Below are 13,172 nucleotides of genomic sequence, written 5' to 3'. Positions count from 1 at the left end.
TTTCTTCATAGCTGAGGCGCTCCATCCCAGGTAACATCCTGGTGAATCTTCTCTGCACCCTCTCCAAAGCAATCACATCCTTCCTATAGTGAGGCGACCAGAACTGCACACAGTACTCCAGCTGTGGCCTCACCAGCGTTTTGTACAGCTCCATCATAACCTCCCTGCTCTTATATTCTATGCCTCGGCTAATGAAGGCAAGTATCCCATATGCCTTTTTAACCACCTTATCTACCTGTTCCGCTGCCTTCAGGGATCTATGTACATGTACACCAAGGTCCCTCTGACCCTCTGTACTTCCTAGGGTCCTACCACTCATTGTGTATTCCCTTGCCTTATTTGTCCGTCCAAAATGCATCACCTCGCACTTTTCAGGGTTAAATTCCATTTGCCACTTTTCCGCCCATCTGACCAACCCGTTTATATCGTCCTGTAGCCTAAGGCTTTCCTCCTCGCAATTGACCACCCCACCAATTTTCGTGTCATCTGCGAACTTGCTGATCATACCTTTTACATTCTCATCCAAATCATTTATGTAGATCACAAACAACAAGGGACCCAGCACCGATCCCTGAGGTACCCCACTGGACACAGGCTTCCAGTCACAAAAGCAACCTTCGACCATCACCCTCTGCCTCCTGCCACTCAGCCAGTTTAGGATCCAACGCGCCAAGGCACCCTGGATCCCATGGGCTCTTACCTTCTTGACCAGTCTCCTATGCGGGACTTTGTCAAAGGCTTTACTGAAGTCCATGTAAACCACATCCACAGCATTTCCCTCATCCACCCCCCTAGTCACCCCCTCGAAAAATTCAATCAGATTTGTCAGACATGATTTACCCTTGACAAAGCCATGCTGACTATCCCCGATTAATCCTTGCCTCTCCAAGTGGAGACTAATTTTGTCCCTCAGAATTTTTTCCAATAATTTCCCTACCACAGATGTTAGGCTCACTGGCCTGTAATTCCCTGGTTTATCCCTGCTACCCTTCTTGTATAATGGTACTACATTAGCTGTTCTCCAGTCCTCTGGTACATCCCCTGTGGCCAGAGAGGTTCTGAAAATTTGTGTCAGAGCCCCTGCAATCTCCTCCTTTGCCTCCCACAGCAGCCTGGGATACATCTCGTCCGGGCCTGGGGATTTATCCACTTTTTGGCCTGCTAAAACCGCTAGCACCTCCTCCCTCTCGATGCTAATATGTTCAAGTATGTCACAGTCCCCTTGCCCGATTTCTATGTCTGCATCGTCTTTCTCCATAGTGAACACAGATGCAAAAAATTCATTTAAAACCCCGCCTACATCATCTGGCTCTACACACAGATTGCCACTTTGGTCCCTAATGGGCCCTACCCTTTCCCTGGTTATCCTCTTGCCCTTAATATACTTATAAAACATCTTAGGATTTTCCTTTATTTTGCTCGCCAGTGTTATTTCATGGCCCCTCCTCGCCCTCCTAATTTCTTTTTTAAGTATGCCCCTGCACTTTTTATACTCCTCTAGGGCTTCTTCTGTCTTTAGTAACTGCCAAAAGCCCCCCTTTTATTTCTAATGCATTTTTGTATATCCCTTGTCATCCAAGGTTCCCTTTGCTTGTTGGTCCCACCCTTGACCTTTACAGGAACATGTTGGCGCTGTACTCTCTCTATTTCCCTTCTGAAAGTCTCCCACTGTTTTGATGTGGATTTTCCTATAAGTAGCTGCTCCCAGTCCACTTTGGCCAGATCCTGCCTTATCATATTAAAATCGGCCTTCCCCCAATTTAGAACCCTTATTTCCGGGCCGTCTTTGTCTTTTTCCATGACCACCTTAAATCTCACCGAATTATGGTCACTGTCGCCAAAATGCTCTCCTACTGATACTTCCACCACAAGTCTTTTTTTTAGTTAACTACGCCCCCTGATGGTGCAGTCGTGTAGTTGTTAGGCACTGGACTCGCAACCCAGAGGTCTCGCGTTCAAATCCCACTGTGGCATGTTGTGCAATTTGTGGGTTAACATCAGAAAAACACAATAAATGGTCATAAAAACCAACTGGTTCACTTATATGATTGACCCTTAAAAACCCTCTGAAAACACTCTTTTAAAAAAAAAAAAAAAAAAAAAAATTGCTAGGACTGCACAACAGTTTAAGGCGGCAGCCCAACAGCAACTTTTCAGGGCAACTAGGGACGGCCAGTCAATGTGGGTCACCCTGAAAACAAGTACCAAAATAGAAGAGAAATACACTGGCACAAAGTAGCTTACTGTGTATTTTGTGACATTTGATTTTACCAGAGGTGGCACGAGGAAATATAAACATTTACGCAGCAAGTTAGGACGATCTGGAATGCACTGCCTGAAAGGAGATTTGATAGTAACTTCCAAAAGGGAATTGGATCAATACCCAAAGGGGAACATTTTGCAGGGCTATGGGGAGTGGGACTAATTGGATAGTTCTTTCAAAAGAACAGGCACGATGGGCTGAACGGCCTCCTTCTGTGCTCTATCATTCTATGATTCTACTCTTTGCTTTTTGATTGTTGGTATGCTTCAAAGTGAAGACTGGCAAGGGCGGGTAATGTTAGCTTAACTACTGTATGCGTGGCTTCCTTCAGTTAGAGAGGGACGGTCAAGCTCCACCTTCAAGTACCCTTGCACCCTGAAAAAGTTCACTAGACAATCTGTGCATGCTCTTTTTGTGTCTCATCAAGTTCTTGGAATGGCTCAAAGTATTCCACAAAATAAGATACTTATTTTTTAAAAATGCAGCGACTGTTACAACAACTTGTATTTATATAGCGCCTTTAACGTAGTAAAACGTCCCACGGCGCTGCACAGTATTTTAAGACAAATAATTTGACACCAAGCCACATAAGGATAAATTAGGGTAGGTGACCAAAAGCTTGGTCAAAGAGGTAGGTTTTAAAGGAGCATCTTAAAGGAGGAAAGAGAGGTCGCGAGGCGGAGAGGTTTAGGCAGGGAATTCCAGAGCTTAGGGCCCAGGCAACAGAAGGCACGGCCACCAATGGTTGAGCAATTTACAATCAGGGATGCTCGAGAGGGCAGAATTAGAGGAGTGCATATAGCTCGGGGGGGTTGTGGGGCTGGAGGAGATTACAGAGATAGGAAGGGGCGAGGCCATGGAGGGATTTGAAAACAAAGATGAGAATTTTGTAAATTATATAGGCAAATGAGGCGGCCATTGCACACCAGCAATATCCCACGAATAGCGGTGCGAGAGAAATAACTGGCTAATCGTTTTCATTTTCCCCAGAGGCATTGATTGAGGGAGGAATGTTGGCCAGGATACTAGGAGACCTCACCGTTCTCCTTCAAGTAATGCTGTGGGATCTTTAAATCAGGTCAACAAAGGACGACAAGGGCAATTAGGGATGAGCAATAAATGCTGGCCTTGCCAGCGACGCCCACATCCCATGAACGAATTTTAAAAAACCACCACCAGCATTCCAGTAGCAGCCCAGATTATGTGCTCAAGTTCTAATGTGGGACTTGAACCCATAGCCTAAAGACCGAGGGGTGAGAGCGAGACCAGCTGTGCCAAGTTCAGGCCAAATGTAGCCCCTCATTTGAGTGCACAAGTTCAGGGTACACTCCAAGTGCCCCTCCCTCCTTCAAAAGGCAGCTCTCCGCCTCTTCCCAGCAATTCCCCAGGTGAGACTGCTACTCGATAATCACGGGAGGTTATATTTACAGAATCTATATGTGCCTTTATGTCACATGCTCCCGTTAACCCACTGTGCCACCCTGACCATTTCAGTTTCACTTCTGAATGAAAATGTTCATAAGAACATAAGAAATAGGAGCAGGAATAGGCCACTTGGCCCCTCGAGCCTGCTCCGCCATCCAATAAGATCATGGCTGATCTTGGGCTCAAAGCCACTTCCCTGCCCGCTCCCCATAACCCTTCACTCCCTTATCTTGCAAAAATTTGTCTATCTCCACCTTAAATGTATTTAATGACCCAGCCTCCACAGCTCTCTCGGGCAGAGAATTCCACAAATTTACGACCCTCAGAGAAGAAATTCCTCCTCATCTCAGTTCTAAAAGGGCGACCCTTTATTCGGAGATTGTGCCCCCGAGTTCCAGATTTCCCCATGAGGGGAAACATCCTCTCTGCATCTACCCCGTCGAGCCCCCTCAGTATCTTATATGTTTCGATAAGATCACCTCTCATTCTTCTAAACTCCAATGAGTATAGGTCCAGCCTACTCAACCTTTCCTCATAAGTCAAACCCCTCATCTCTGGAATTAACCTAGTGAATCGTCTCTGAACTGCCTCCAATGCAAGTATATCCTTCCTTAAATAAGGAGACCAAAACTGTACGCAGTACTCACGGTGTGGTCTCACCAATACCCTGTACAGTTGTAGCAGGACTTCCCCGCTTTTATACTCCAACCCCCTTGAATAAAGGCCAACATTCCATTTGCCTTTTTGACAACTTGCTGTACCTGCATGCTAACTTTTTGTGTTTCATGCACAAGGACCCCCAGGTCCCTCTGAACTGTAGCATTTTGTAATCTCTCTCCATTTAAATAATAGTTTGCTTTTTTATTTTTCCTGCCAAAGTGGATAACCTCGCACTTTCCCACATTATACTCCATCTGCCAAATGTTTGCCCACTCACCTAGCCTGTCTATATCCCTTTGCAGGTTCTTTGAGTCCTCTGCACAACTTGCTTTCCCACCCATCTTTGTATCATCTGCAAACTTGGCTACATTACACTCGGTCCCTTCATCCAAGTCATTAATGTAGATTGTAAATAGTTGGGGCCCCAGCACCGATCCTTGTGGCACCCCACTAGTTACTGTTTGCCAACCAGAAAATGACCCATTTATCCCGACTCTCTGCTTTCTGTTAGTTAGCCAATTCTCTATCCATGCTAATATATTACCCCCAATTCCGTGAACTCTTATCTTATGCAGTAACCTTTTATGTGGCACCTTATCGAATGCCTTCTGGAAATCCAAATACACCACATCTACTGGCTCACCCTTGTCCACCCTGCTTGTTACATCCTCAAAGAACTCCAGCAAATTTGTTAAACATGATTTTCCTTTCCTAAAACCATACTGCTTGACTGCAGTATGTTTTTCTAAATGCCCTGCTGCTGCTTCCTTAATGAAGGACTCCAGCATTTTCCCAACAACGGATGTTAAGCTAACTGGTCTATAGTTTCCTGCTTTCTGTCTCCCTCCTTTCTTAAATCGGGGCGTTACATTAGTGGTTTTCCAAGCTGCTGGGACCTCGCCAGAGTCCAGGGAATTTTGGTATATTGCAACCAATGCATCCACTATCTCTGCTGCCACTTCTTTTAAGACCCTGGGATGCAGGCCATCTGGTCCAGGGGACTTGTCGTCTTTTAGCCCCATTATTTTACCGAGTACGTACTATTTCCTTAGTGATAGTGATTGTCTTTAGTTCCCCACTCCCTGTGGCCCCTTGATTATCCATTATTGGGATGTTGTTAGTGTCTTCTACAGTGAAGGTGTGGAGATGCCAGAGTTGGACTGGGGTGGACAAAAGTAAAAAGTCACACAACACCAGGTTATAGTCCAACAGCTTTATTTGAAATCACAAGCTTTCGGAGCGCTGCTCCTTCTTCAGGTGAAGTGGAGAAATGCATAAAGACACAGCTTATATAGTCAGAGAATCATGTCAGATGTTTACAGGTAACCTTTCCAACTGCCATTTGTCACACCTCGGCAGAGAGATAATCACAGCAGTCAAAGGTGTGAATGGTGTCCAAACAGGTCAGTCAGGGAAACATTACATCAAAGAACAATGAGGTGGGGTCACAAGGGGTCAAATATTGCAGATGCTGGGGTCTGCATGAAAAACAAAAAAAGACAAAAAACATTTTTTTTTTTTTTTTGGCTGGAAATCACAGCAGGTCCGGCCGCATCCGTGTAGAGAGAACAAGCCGAAGTCGACTCGAGTCCGGATGACCCTGCGTCAGGTGGGGTTACATGTAGCGTGACATGAACCCAAGATCTCTGTTGAGGCCGTCCTCATGGGTGCGGAACTTGGCTATCAGTTTCTGCTCGACGATTTTGCGTCGTCGTGTGTCTCGAAGGCCACCTTGGAGAATGCTTACCCGAAGATCGGAGGCTGAATGTCCTTGACTGCTGAAGTGTTCCCCGACTGCGAGGGAACACTCCTGCCTGGTGATTGTTGCGCGGTGTCCGTTCATCCGTTGTCGCAGTGTCTGCATGGTCTCGCCGATGTACCATGCTCCGGGGCATCCTTTCCTGCAACGTATGAGGTAGACAACGTTGGCCGAGTCACATGAGTATGTACCATGTACCTGGTGGGTGGTGTCCTCACGTGTGATGATGGTATCTGTGTTGATGATCTGGCATGTCTTGCAGAGGTTGCTGTGGCAGGGTTGTGTGGTGTCGTGGTCGCTGTTCTCCTGAAAGCTGGGTAATTTGCTGCGAACGATGGTCTGTTTGAGGTTAGGCGGCTGTTTGAAAGCGAGTAGTGGAGGCGTGGGGATGGCCTTAGCGAGGTGTTCGTCGTCATCGATGACATGTTGAAGGCTGCGAAGAACATGGCGTAGTTTCTCCGCTCCGGGGAAGTACTGGACGACGAAGGGTACTCTGTTGGTTGTGTCCCGTGTTTGTCTTCTGAGGAGGTCTATGCGATTTTTCGCTGTGGCCCGTCGGAACTGTCGATCGACGAGTCGAGCGTCATATCCCGTTCTTACAAGGGCGTCTTTCAGTGTCTGTAGGTGTCCATCGCGTTCCTCCTCGTCTGAGCAGATCCTGTGTATTCGCAGGGCTTGTCCATAGGGGATGGCTTCTTTAACGTGGTTAGGGTGGAAGCTGGAGAAGTGAAGCATCGTGAGGTTGTCCGTGGGCTTGCGGTAGAGTGAAGTGCTGAGGTGTCCGTCTTTGATGGAGATTCGGGTGTCCAGGAATGAGATTGATTCTGAGGAGTAGTCCATGGTGAGTTTGATGGTGGGATGGAACTTGTTGATGTTATCGTGTAGTCTTTTCAGTGATTCTTCGCCGTGGGTCCATAGGAAGAAAATGTCATCGATGTATCTGGTGTATAGCGTTGGTTGGAGATCCTGTGCAGCGAAGAAGTCTTGCTCGAACTTGTGCATGAAGATGTTTGCGTATTGGGGTGCGAATTTGGTCCCCATGGCTGTTCCGTGTGTTTGGGTAAAGAACTGGTTGTCGAAGGTGAAGACATTGTGGTCAAGGATGAAGCGGATGAGTTGTAGGATGGCATCTGGAGATTGGCTGTTGTTGGTGTTGAGTACTGAGGCTGTCGCAGCGATGCCGTCATCATGGGGGATACTGGTGTAGAGTGCCGAGACGTCCATCGTGGCGAGGAGTGTTCCTGGTTCAGCTGGTCCGTGGGTGCTGAGCTTCTGTAAGAAGTCTGTAGTGTCGCGACAGAAGCTGGGGGTTCCCTGTACGATGGGTTTCAGGATGCCCTCGACATATCCAGAGAGGTTCTCACACAGGGTTCCGTTGCCTGATGCGATAGGACGTCCAGGTACATGGTACATACTCATGTGACTCGGCCAACGTTGTTTACCTCATACGTTGCAGGAAAGGATGCCCCGGAGCATGGTACATCGGCGAGACCATGCAGACACTGCGACAACGGATGAACGGACACCGCGCAACAATCACCAGGCAGGAGTGTTCCCTCCCAGTCGGGGAACACTTCAGCAGTCAAGGACATTCAGCCTCCGATCTTCGGGTAAGCATTCTCCAAGGTGGCCTTCGAGACACACGACAACGCAAAATCGTCGAGCAGAAACTGATAGCCAAGTTCCGCACCCATGAGGACGGCCTCAACAGAGATCTTGGGTTCATGTCACGCTACATGTAACCCCACCTGATGCAGGGTCATCCAGACTCGTTTCGACTTTGGCTTGTTCTCTCTACACGGATGCGGCCGGACCTGCTGTGATTTCCAGCCAAAAAAAAAAAAAAAAATGTTTTTTGTCTGTTTTTTTGTTTTTCATACAGACCCCAGCATCTGCAATATTTGACCCCTTGTGACCCCACCTCATTGTTCTTTGATGTAATGTTTCCCTGACTGACCTGTTTGGACACCATTCACACCTTTGACTGCTGTGATTATCTCTCTGCCGAGGTGTGACAAATGGCAGTTGGAAAGGTTACCTGTAAACATCTGACATGATTCTCTGACTATATAAGCTGTGTCTTTATGCATTTCTCCACTTCACCTGAAGAAGGAGCAGCGCTCCGAAAGCTTGTGATTTCAAATAAAGCTGTTGGACTATAACCTGGTGTTGTGTGACTTTTTACTTTTCTAGTGAAGACAGATGCCAAATATTTGTTCAGAGTCTCTGCCATTTCCCCGTTCCCCATTCTCATCCTCTAATGCAGACATACAGTCACATCAGTGAAATGGTGGATTCATAACTCCCTTCAAGCAGCTCTCACTATATTTCAGTGCTCAGTGTCACTTGGAGCAGACAGACTTAAAAGGGGCAACAATACACTTGAATTTGTTGACTCCCTCAATGTCAGAGTGGGTAAATGCACTGCCCCGTGAGCTGGCTGATCTCAGCCGGGGTAACAATTGGCCTCAGCGTCCCTGAACTAGGGAGCATAAGAAATAAGAGCAGGAGTAGCCCATACGGCCCCTCGAGCCTGCTCCACCATTCAATAAGATCAGGGCTGATCATCAACCTCAACTCCACTTTCCCGCCCGATCTCCATACCCCTTGATTCCCCTAGAGTCCAAAAATCTATCTCTCAGCCTTGAATATACTCAACGACTCAGCATCCATAGGCCACTGGGGCAGAGAATTCCAAAGATTCACAACCATCTGAGTGAAGAAATTCCTCCTCATCTCAGTCTTAAATGGCCGACCCATTATCCTGAGACTGTGACCCCCTAGTTCCAGACACTCCAGCCAGGGGAAACAACCTCTCAGCATCTACCCTGTCAATCCCCCTCAGAATCTTATGTTTCAATGAGATCACCTCTCATTCTTTTAAACTCCAGAGAGTATAGGCCCATTCTACACAATCTCTCCTCATAGGATATCCCTCTCATCCTAGTGAACCTTTGTTGCACCGCCTCCAAGGCAAGTATATCCTTCCTCAGATAAGGAGAAGGGGGGAGTGAGGAACGAAGACAGTTGGTGGAGATACGGAGGTATGCTGGCACCCGTGGAGAGGACCCAGCAAGTGTCAGTGCCTTCAGGAGATGAGGGGAGAAAAACGTGACAACAAAAGAAACTAAGTTAATCGCAACTGCTAAACCCACACACCCGATACTGCTGCAAAACGTGGGCAGTGTGAAAACAAACCACTTCTGGATCAGTGATGCAGCTGCATTCATTGTATTTTGTGCAGCAGAGTCACTGTATGTTTAAAGAAAAAAAACATACCCATACCACCAGCACCAGAGGCTAAGGCATTCATACTTGCTCAAGGGGCAATTAAAAAGCTCCTTTACTGAACGGAGTGACAATGCGCACGTACCTTTTAGTATCCGTTGAGCCACTTTCGATACTCTCCATTTCGACAGGGGACGCCGAGGGTGTGGGGAGGCAAGAGGCACCTCGTACTTCAGGAACTAGGAAAGGGGAACAAGTTAGAACATTTAGGTTTGCGTTAAGGATGCTTAAGAATTATTTCCACCTTGCTGATATTCCTTAAAAGGGGATAAAATCAGCAACCAAAGACAGGTAAGCCATCGACTGCAAAGGTGGAATCTTTGCCCCTATTTAATTCCTTTCAACAAACAATAAATTCGTGTTGCAAAAACAACTGAAGAGGAAAAGCGATTCCACTTCTGCCCAAAAATTAATATTCCCTTTCTCTAGAAGGCCCACTGAATTTACAGTGGAGTGTCAATCAAGCTTACTTGATGCTTTCACAGCCGTTTCGTTCAGTCGCTGATGAAACTGCAGTGGGCTGTTAAAACCATTCATGGGCCGAATGCGGTTCGTTATCCCTCCTCCCTCTCCCCCAGGGCTGGGCTCTTGTGTCTCGAAAACAAAACAAAAACGCTGCACATTCTCAATCGCTTGATTATTTTTTTAAATGAAAGGAGTAATTGCAGTGAAATTTCCATGAAACAATATTGCTTTCCCACCTACATCGCACATTCCGACTGGCTTATGCAGTTTTTGTCAAACCAAATGGGGATTCAGCATAGCCTAGCCATAGAGCAAACCGCTGTAACGTACTGTAAAGATCAATTACAATCAACTTTCAAAAGCAATTAATATACTTGTGTTAATTAGCATGCATAATGAGATCTAAATAGAGCTAATGAGCTTCAATTTCCCTTTAAATTAACTGCAATCGACACGTAAATTAAAAAGCAATTTATTCCCTTCCTCCTTTATCTCCCCCACCCTAACCAATTTTCTTTCCCCCGCCACGCCCGAAAGTGTTGACGACTTGGTGGGAAGCCAGACGTAAACTCCTGGTACCACACCCAAGCATTTATTGACAGAGTCAGCATGCTATTCCGCTGCGGAGGGCATCACGCCTAAGTCCACACTTGAACATTACCAGCAGGAGTCGTTCAAGAGAGTTCGAGGGGGATCCTCGGGGCAATTCACCCTTCCTTGACACCTGGGCGGACACCAATTGTAATGCCATTGAACAGACATTCGGACTGAGAGAGCTAACTCCACAACGCCCAGAGATTGAAACTGGAAATCTTTCTGATGTCTAAGCCTCAGTTTTGTATCAAGCTGGGCTATCAGAGAACCGAGAACGCATTTTTTTTTTTTTTACAAACCACCTTATTACTCAAGGACGAGCGCTACTAAATTGAAACAAATGTGAGACAGTTGTGACCATAAACCAGGCAGATTATTATCTGAATGGCAATATATTGGTAGAAGAGGAAGTGCAACGAGACCTGGGTGTCCTTGTGCACCAGTCGCTGAAGGTAAGCATGCAGGTACAGCAGGCTGTTAAGGCGGCAAATGGTACGTTGGCCTTCGTGGCGAGAGGGTTCGAGTACAGGAACAAGGATGTCTTGCTGCAGTTGTACAGGGCCTTGGTGAGACCACATCTTGAGTATTGTGTGCAGTTTTGGTCGCCTTATCTGAGGAAGGATGTTCTTGCCATGGAAGGAGTGCAGCGAAGATTCACCAGGCTGATACCTGGGATGGCAGGAATGACGTATGAGGAGAGATTGGGTCGATTGGGCTTATACTCGCTGGAGTTTAGAAGAATGAGAGGGGATCTCATTGAAACTTATAAAATTCTAACAGGACTAGACAGACTAGATGCTGGAAGGATGTTCCCGATGGTTGGGGAGTCCAGAACCAGGGGTCACAGTCTAAGGATAAGGGGTAAGCCATTTAGGACTGAGATGAGGAGGAATTTCTTCACCCAGAGAGTGGTGAACCTGTGGAATTCTCTACCACAGAAGGCAGTAGAGGCCAATTCATTAAATGTATTCAAGAAGGAGTTGGATATATTTCTTAAGGCTAAAGGGATGAAGGGGTATGGGGAGAAAGCAGGGACAGGGTACTGAATTTGGATGATCAGCCATGATCGCATTGAATGGCGGAGCAGGCTCGAGGGGCCGAATGGCCTACTCCTGCTCCTATCTTCTATGTTTCTATGTAAAACAAGTCCCAGTGTGCAGGCCACTGAAAGATTGTACGCCACAAGCATTTGTTCATATTCTAAGAATAAATGGTTGCTAGCAATTGTCGCTAAGCAAATTTTCCGTCAGGAATGCATAAATTAGAAGTGCACATCAGAAAGTCTAATCACAGTATCATTAGGTTTAGAGTAGTTATGGAAAAGGTCAAGGAACATTCAACTGTGAAAATACTCAACTGGAGGAGGGTAACTTGAAAAGGGATCAAAGACTGGCAGTAAATGAGCAATGGGAGGCCTTTAAAGGGGAGATTGTTTGGGTACAGAGTAGACACATTCCCACAAGGGGAAAGGAAGGGCGTCCAAAGCTAGAGCTCCCTGGATAACTAAAGATATAGAGATTAAAATGAAACAGAAAAAGGAGGCATATGATAAATGTCAGGTCCACAATTCAGCAGTGGCTCAGTGGGTAGCACCCTCACCTCGGAGTCAGAAGGTTGTGGGTTCAAGTCGCAGTGCAGAGACTTGAGCACAAAAATCTAGGCTGACACTCCCAGTGAAGCACTGAGGGAGCGCTGCACTGTCGGAGGTGCCGTCTTACGGAGGAGACTTTAAACCGAGGCCCCATCTGTCCTCTCAGGTGGATGTAAAAGATCCCGTGGCACTATTTCGAAGAAGAGCAGGGGGAGTTATCCCCGGTGTCCTGGCCAATATTTATCCCTCAATCAACATCACAAAAACATTATCTGGTCATTATCACATTGCTGTTTGTGGGAGCTTGCTGCGCGCAAATAGGCTGCTGTGTTTCCCACATTACAACAGTGACTACACTTCAAAGGTACTTCATTGGCTGCAAAGCGCATTGGGAGGTCCTGAAGTTGTGAAAGGCGCTATATAAATGCAAGTCTTTCTTTTTAATTCTGTAGAGAACCAAGCAGACCACAAGATGTACAGAGGAGAACTGAGAAAAGAAATATGAGGGGCAAAGAGAGTATATGAGAATAGGCAGGTGAGTTGGGGTCACTCGGGCTGGGCCTCACAACCGCTCGGCCCGAGACACACAGCAGGGGACCGGCAGAGGCCGGCCGTCAACCCCGCGGCCCGACACACAAAGCGGGGAGCGACAGCAGCCGGCTGTCAACTGCGCGGCCCGAGACTGCGTCGGCCCGCCGGAGCGGGAGGTGAGTTGGGGTCACTCGGGCCAGGCCTCACAACCGCTCGGCCCCAGACACAGAGCGGGGGAGCGGCAGCGGGCGGCCGTCAACCGCGTGGCCCTCTAAACTGCCCTGGCAACGCCGGGCCCCCCCCTGCTAGTATATAATAAAACGGTCCGTCCGTCTGTATGTCTGTCTGTCCACTATAAACTCAAAAGTTATAGAGCGTACCTACACATATGTTATATCAAAAGAAAGCTGATGATCAGGGGAGTGTCATAGGTGTATTTACTTTTTGGTCAGACAAAAGTTGTTCGGACAGTATACAAAAAACGTTCAAAAATCCGCTCATTAGCGGTTGACCAATCCTACCGCTCATTAGCATTGAGTGACCTGATGGTTGACCAATCCTACAGTTCAGTGACCTGATGGTTGACCAATCGGTGC

The 13,172-nt window shown here is 47.1% G+C and overlaps 1 protein-coding gene across 1 annotated transcript in view; it reads right to left on the bottom strand.

Moving 5' to 3' along the window:
- The window catches only part of LOC147122387 (sterile alpha motif domain-containing protein 1-like), a 138,727-nt gene that overhangs the window by 15,590 nt on the left and 109,965 nt on the right, over positions 1 to 13,172 (bottom strand). The window contains exon 5 of the mRNA XM_085978316.1: positions 9,481 to 9,574. Within this exon, the coding sequence (XP_085834442.1) occupies positions 9,481 to 9,574 (94 nt within the window). The remainder of the gene's footprint in view (positions 1 to 9,480; positions 9,575 to 13,172) is intronic.

Source organism: Somniosus microcephalus, chromosome 3 (genome assembly GCF_052327205.1).
Source record: "Somniosus microcephalus isolate GS21.2 chromosome 3, FLI_Smic_1.0, whole genome shotgun sequence".
Lineage (NCBI taxonomy): Eukaryota > Metazoa > Chordata > Chondrichthyes > Squaliformes > Somniosidae > Somniosus > Somniosus microcephalus.
The sequence above is the reverse complement of the archived record's forward strand: the minus strand, read 5'-3'. Positions and strand labels throughout refer to the sequence as shown.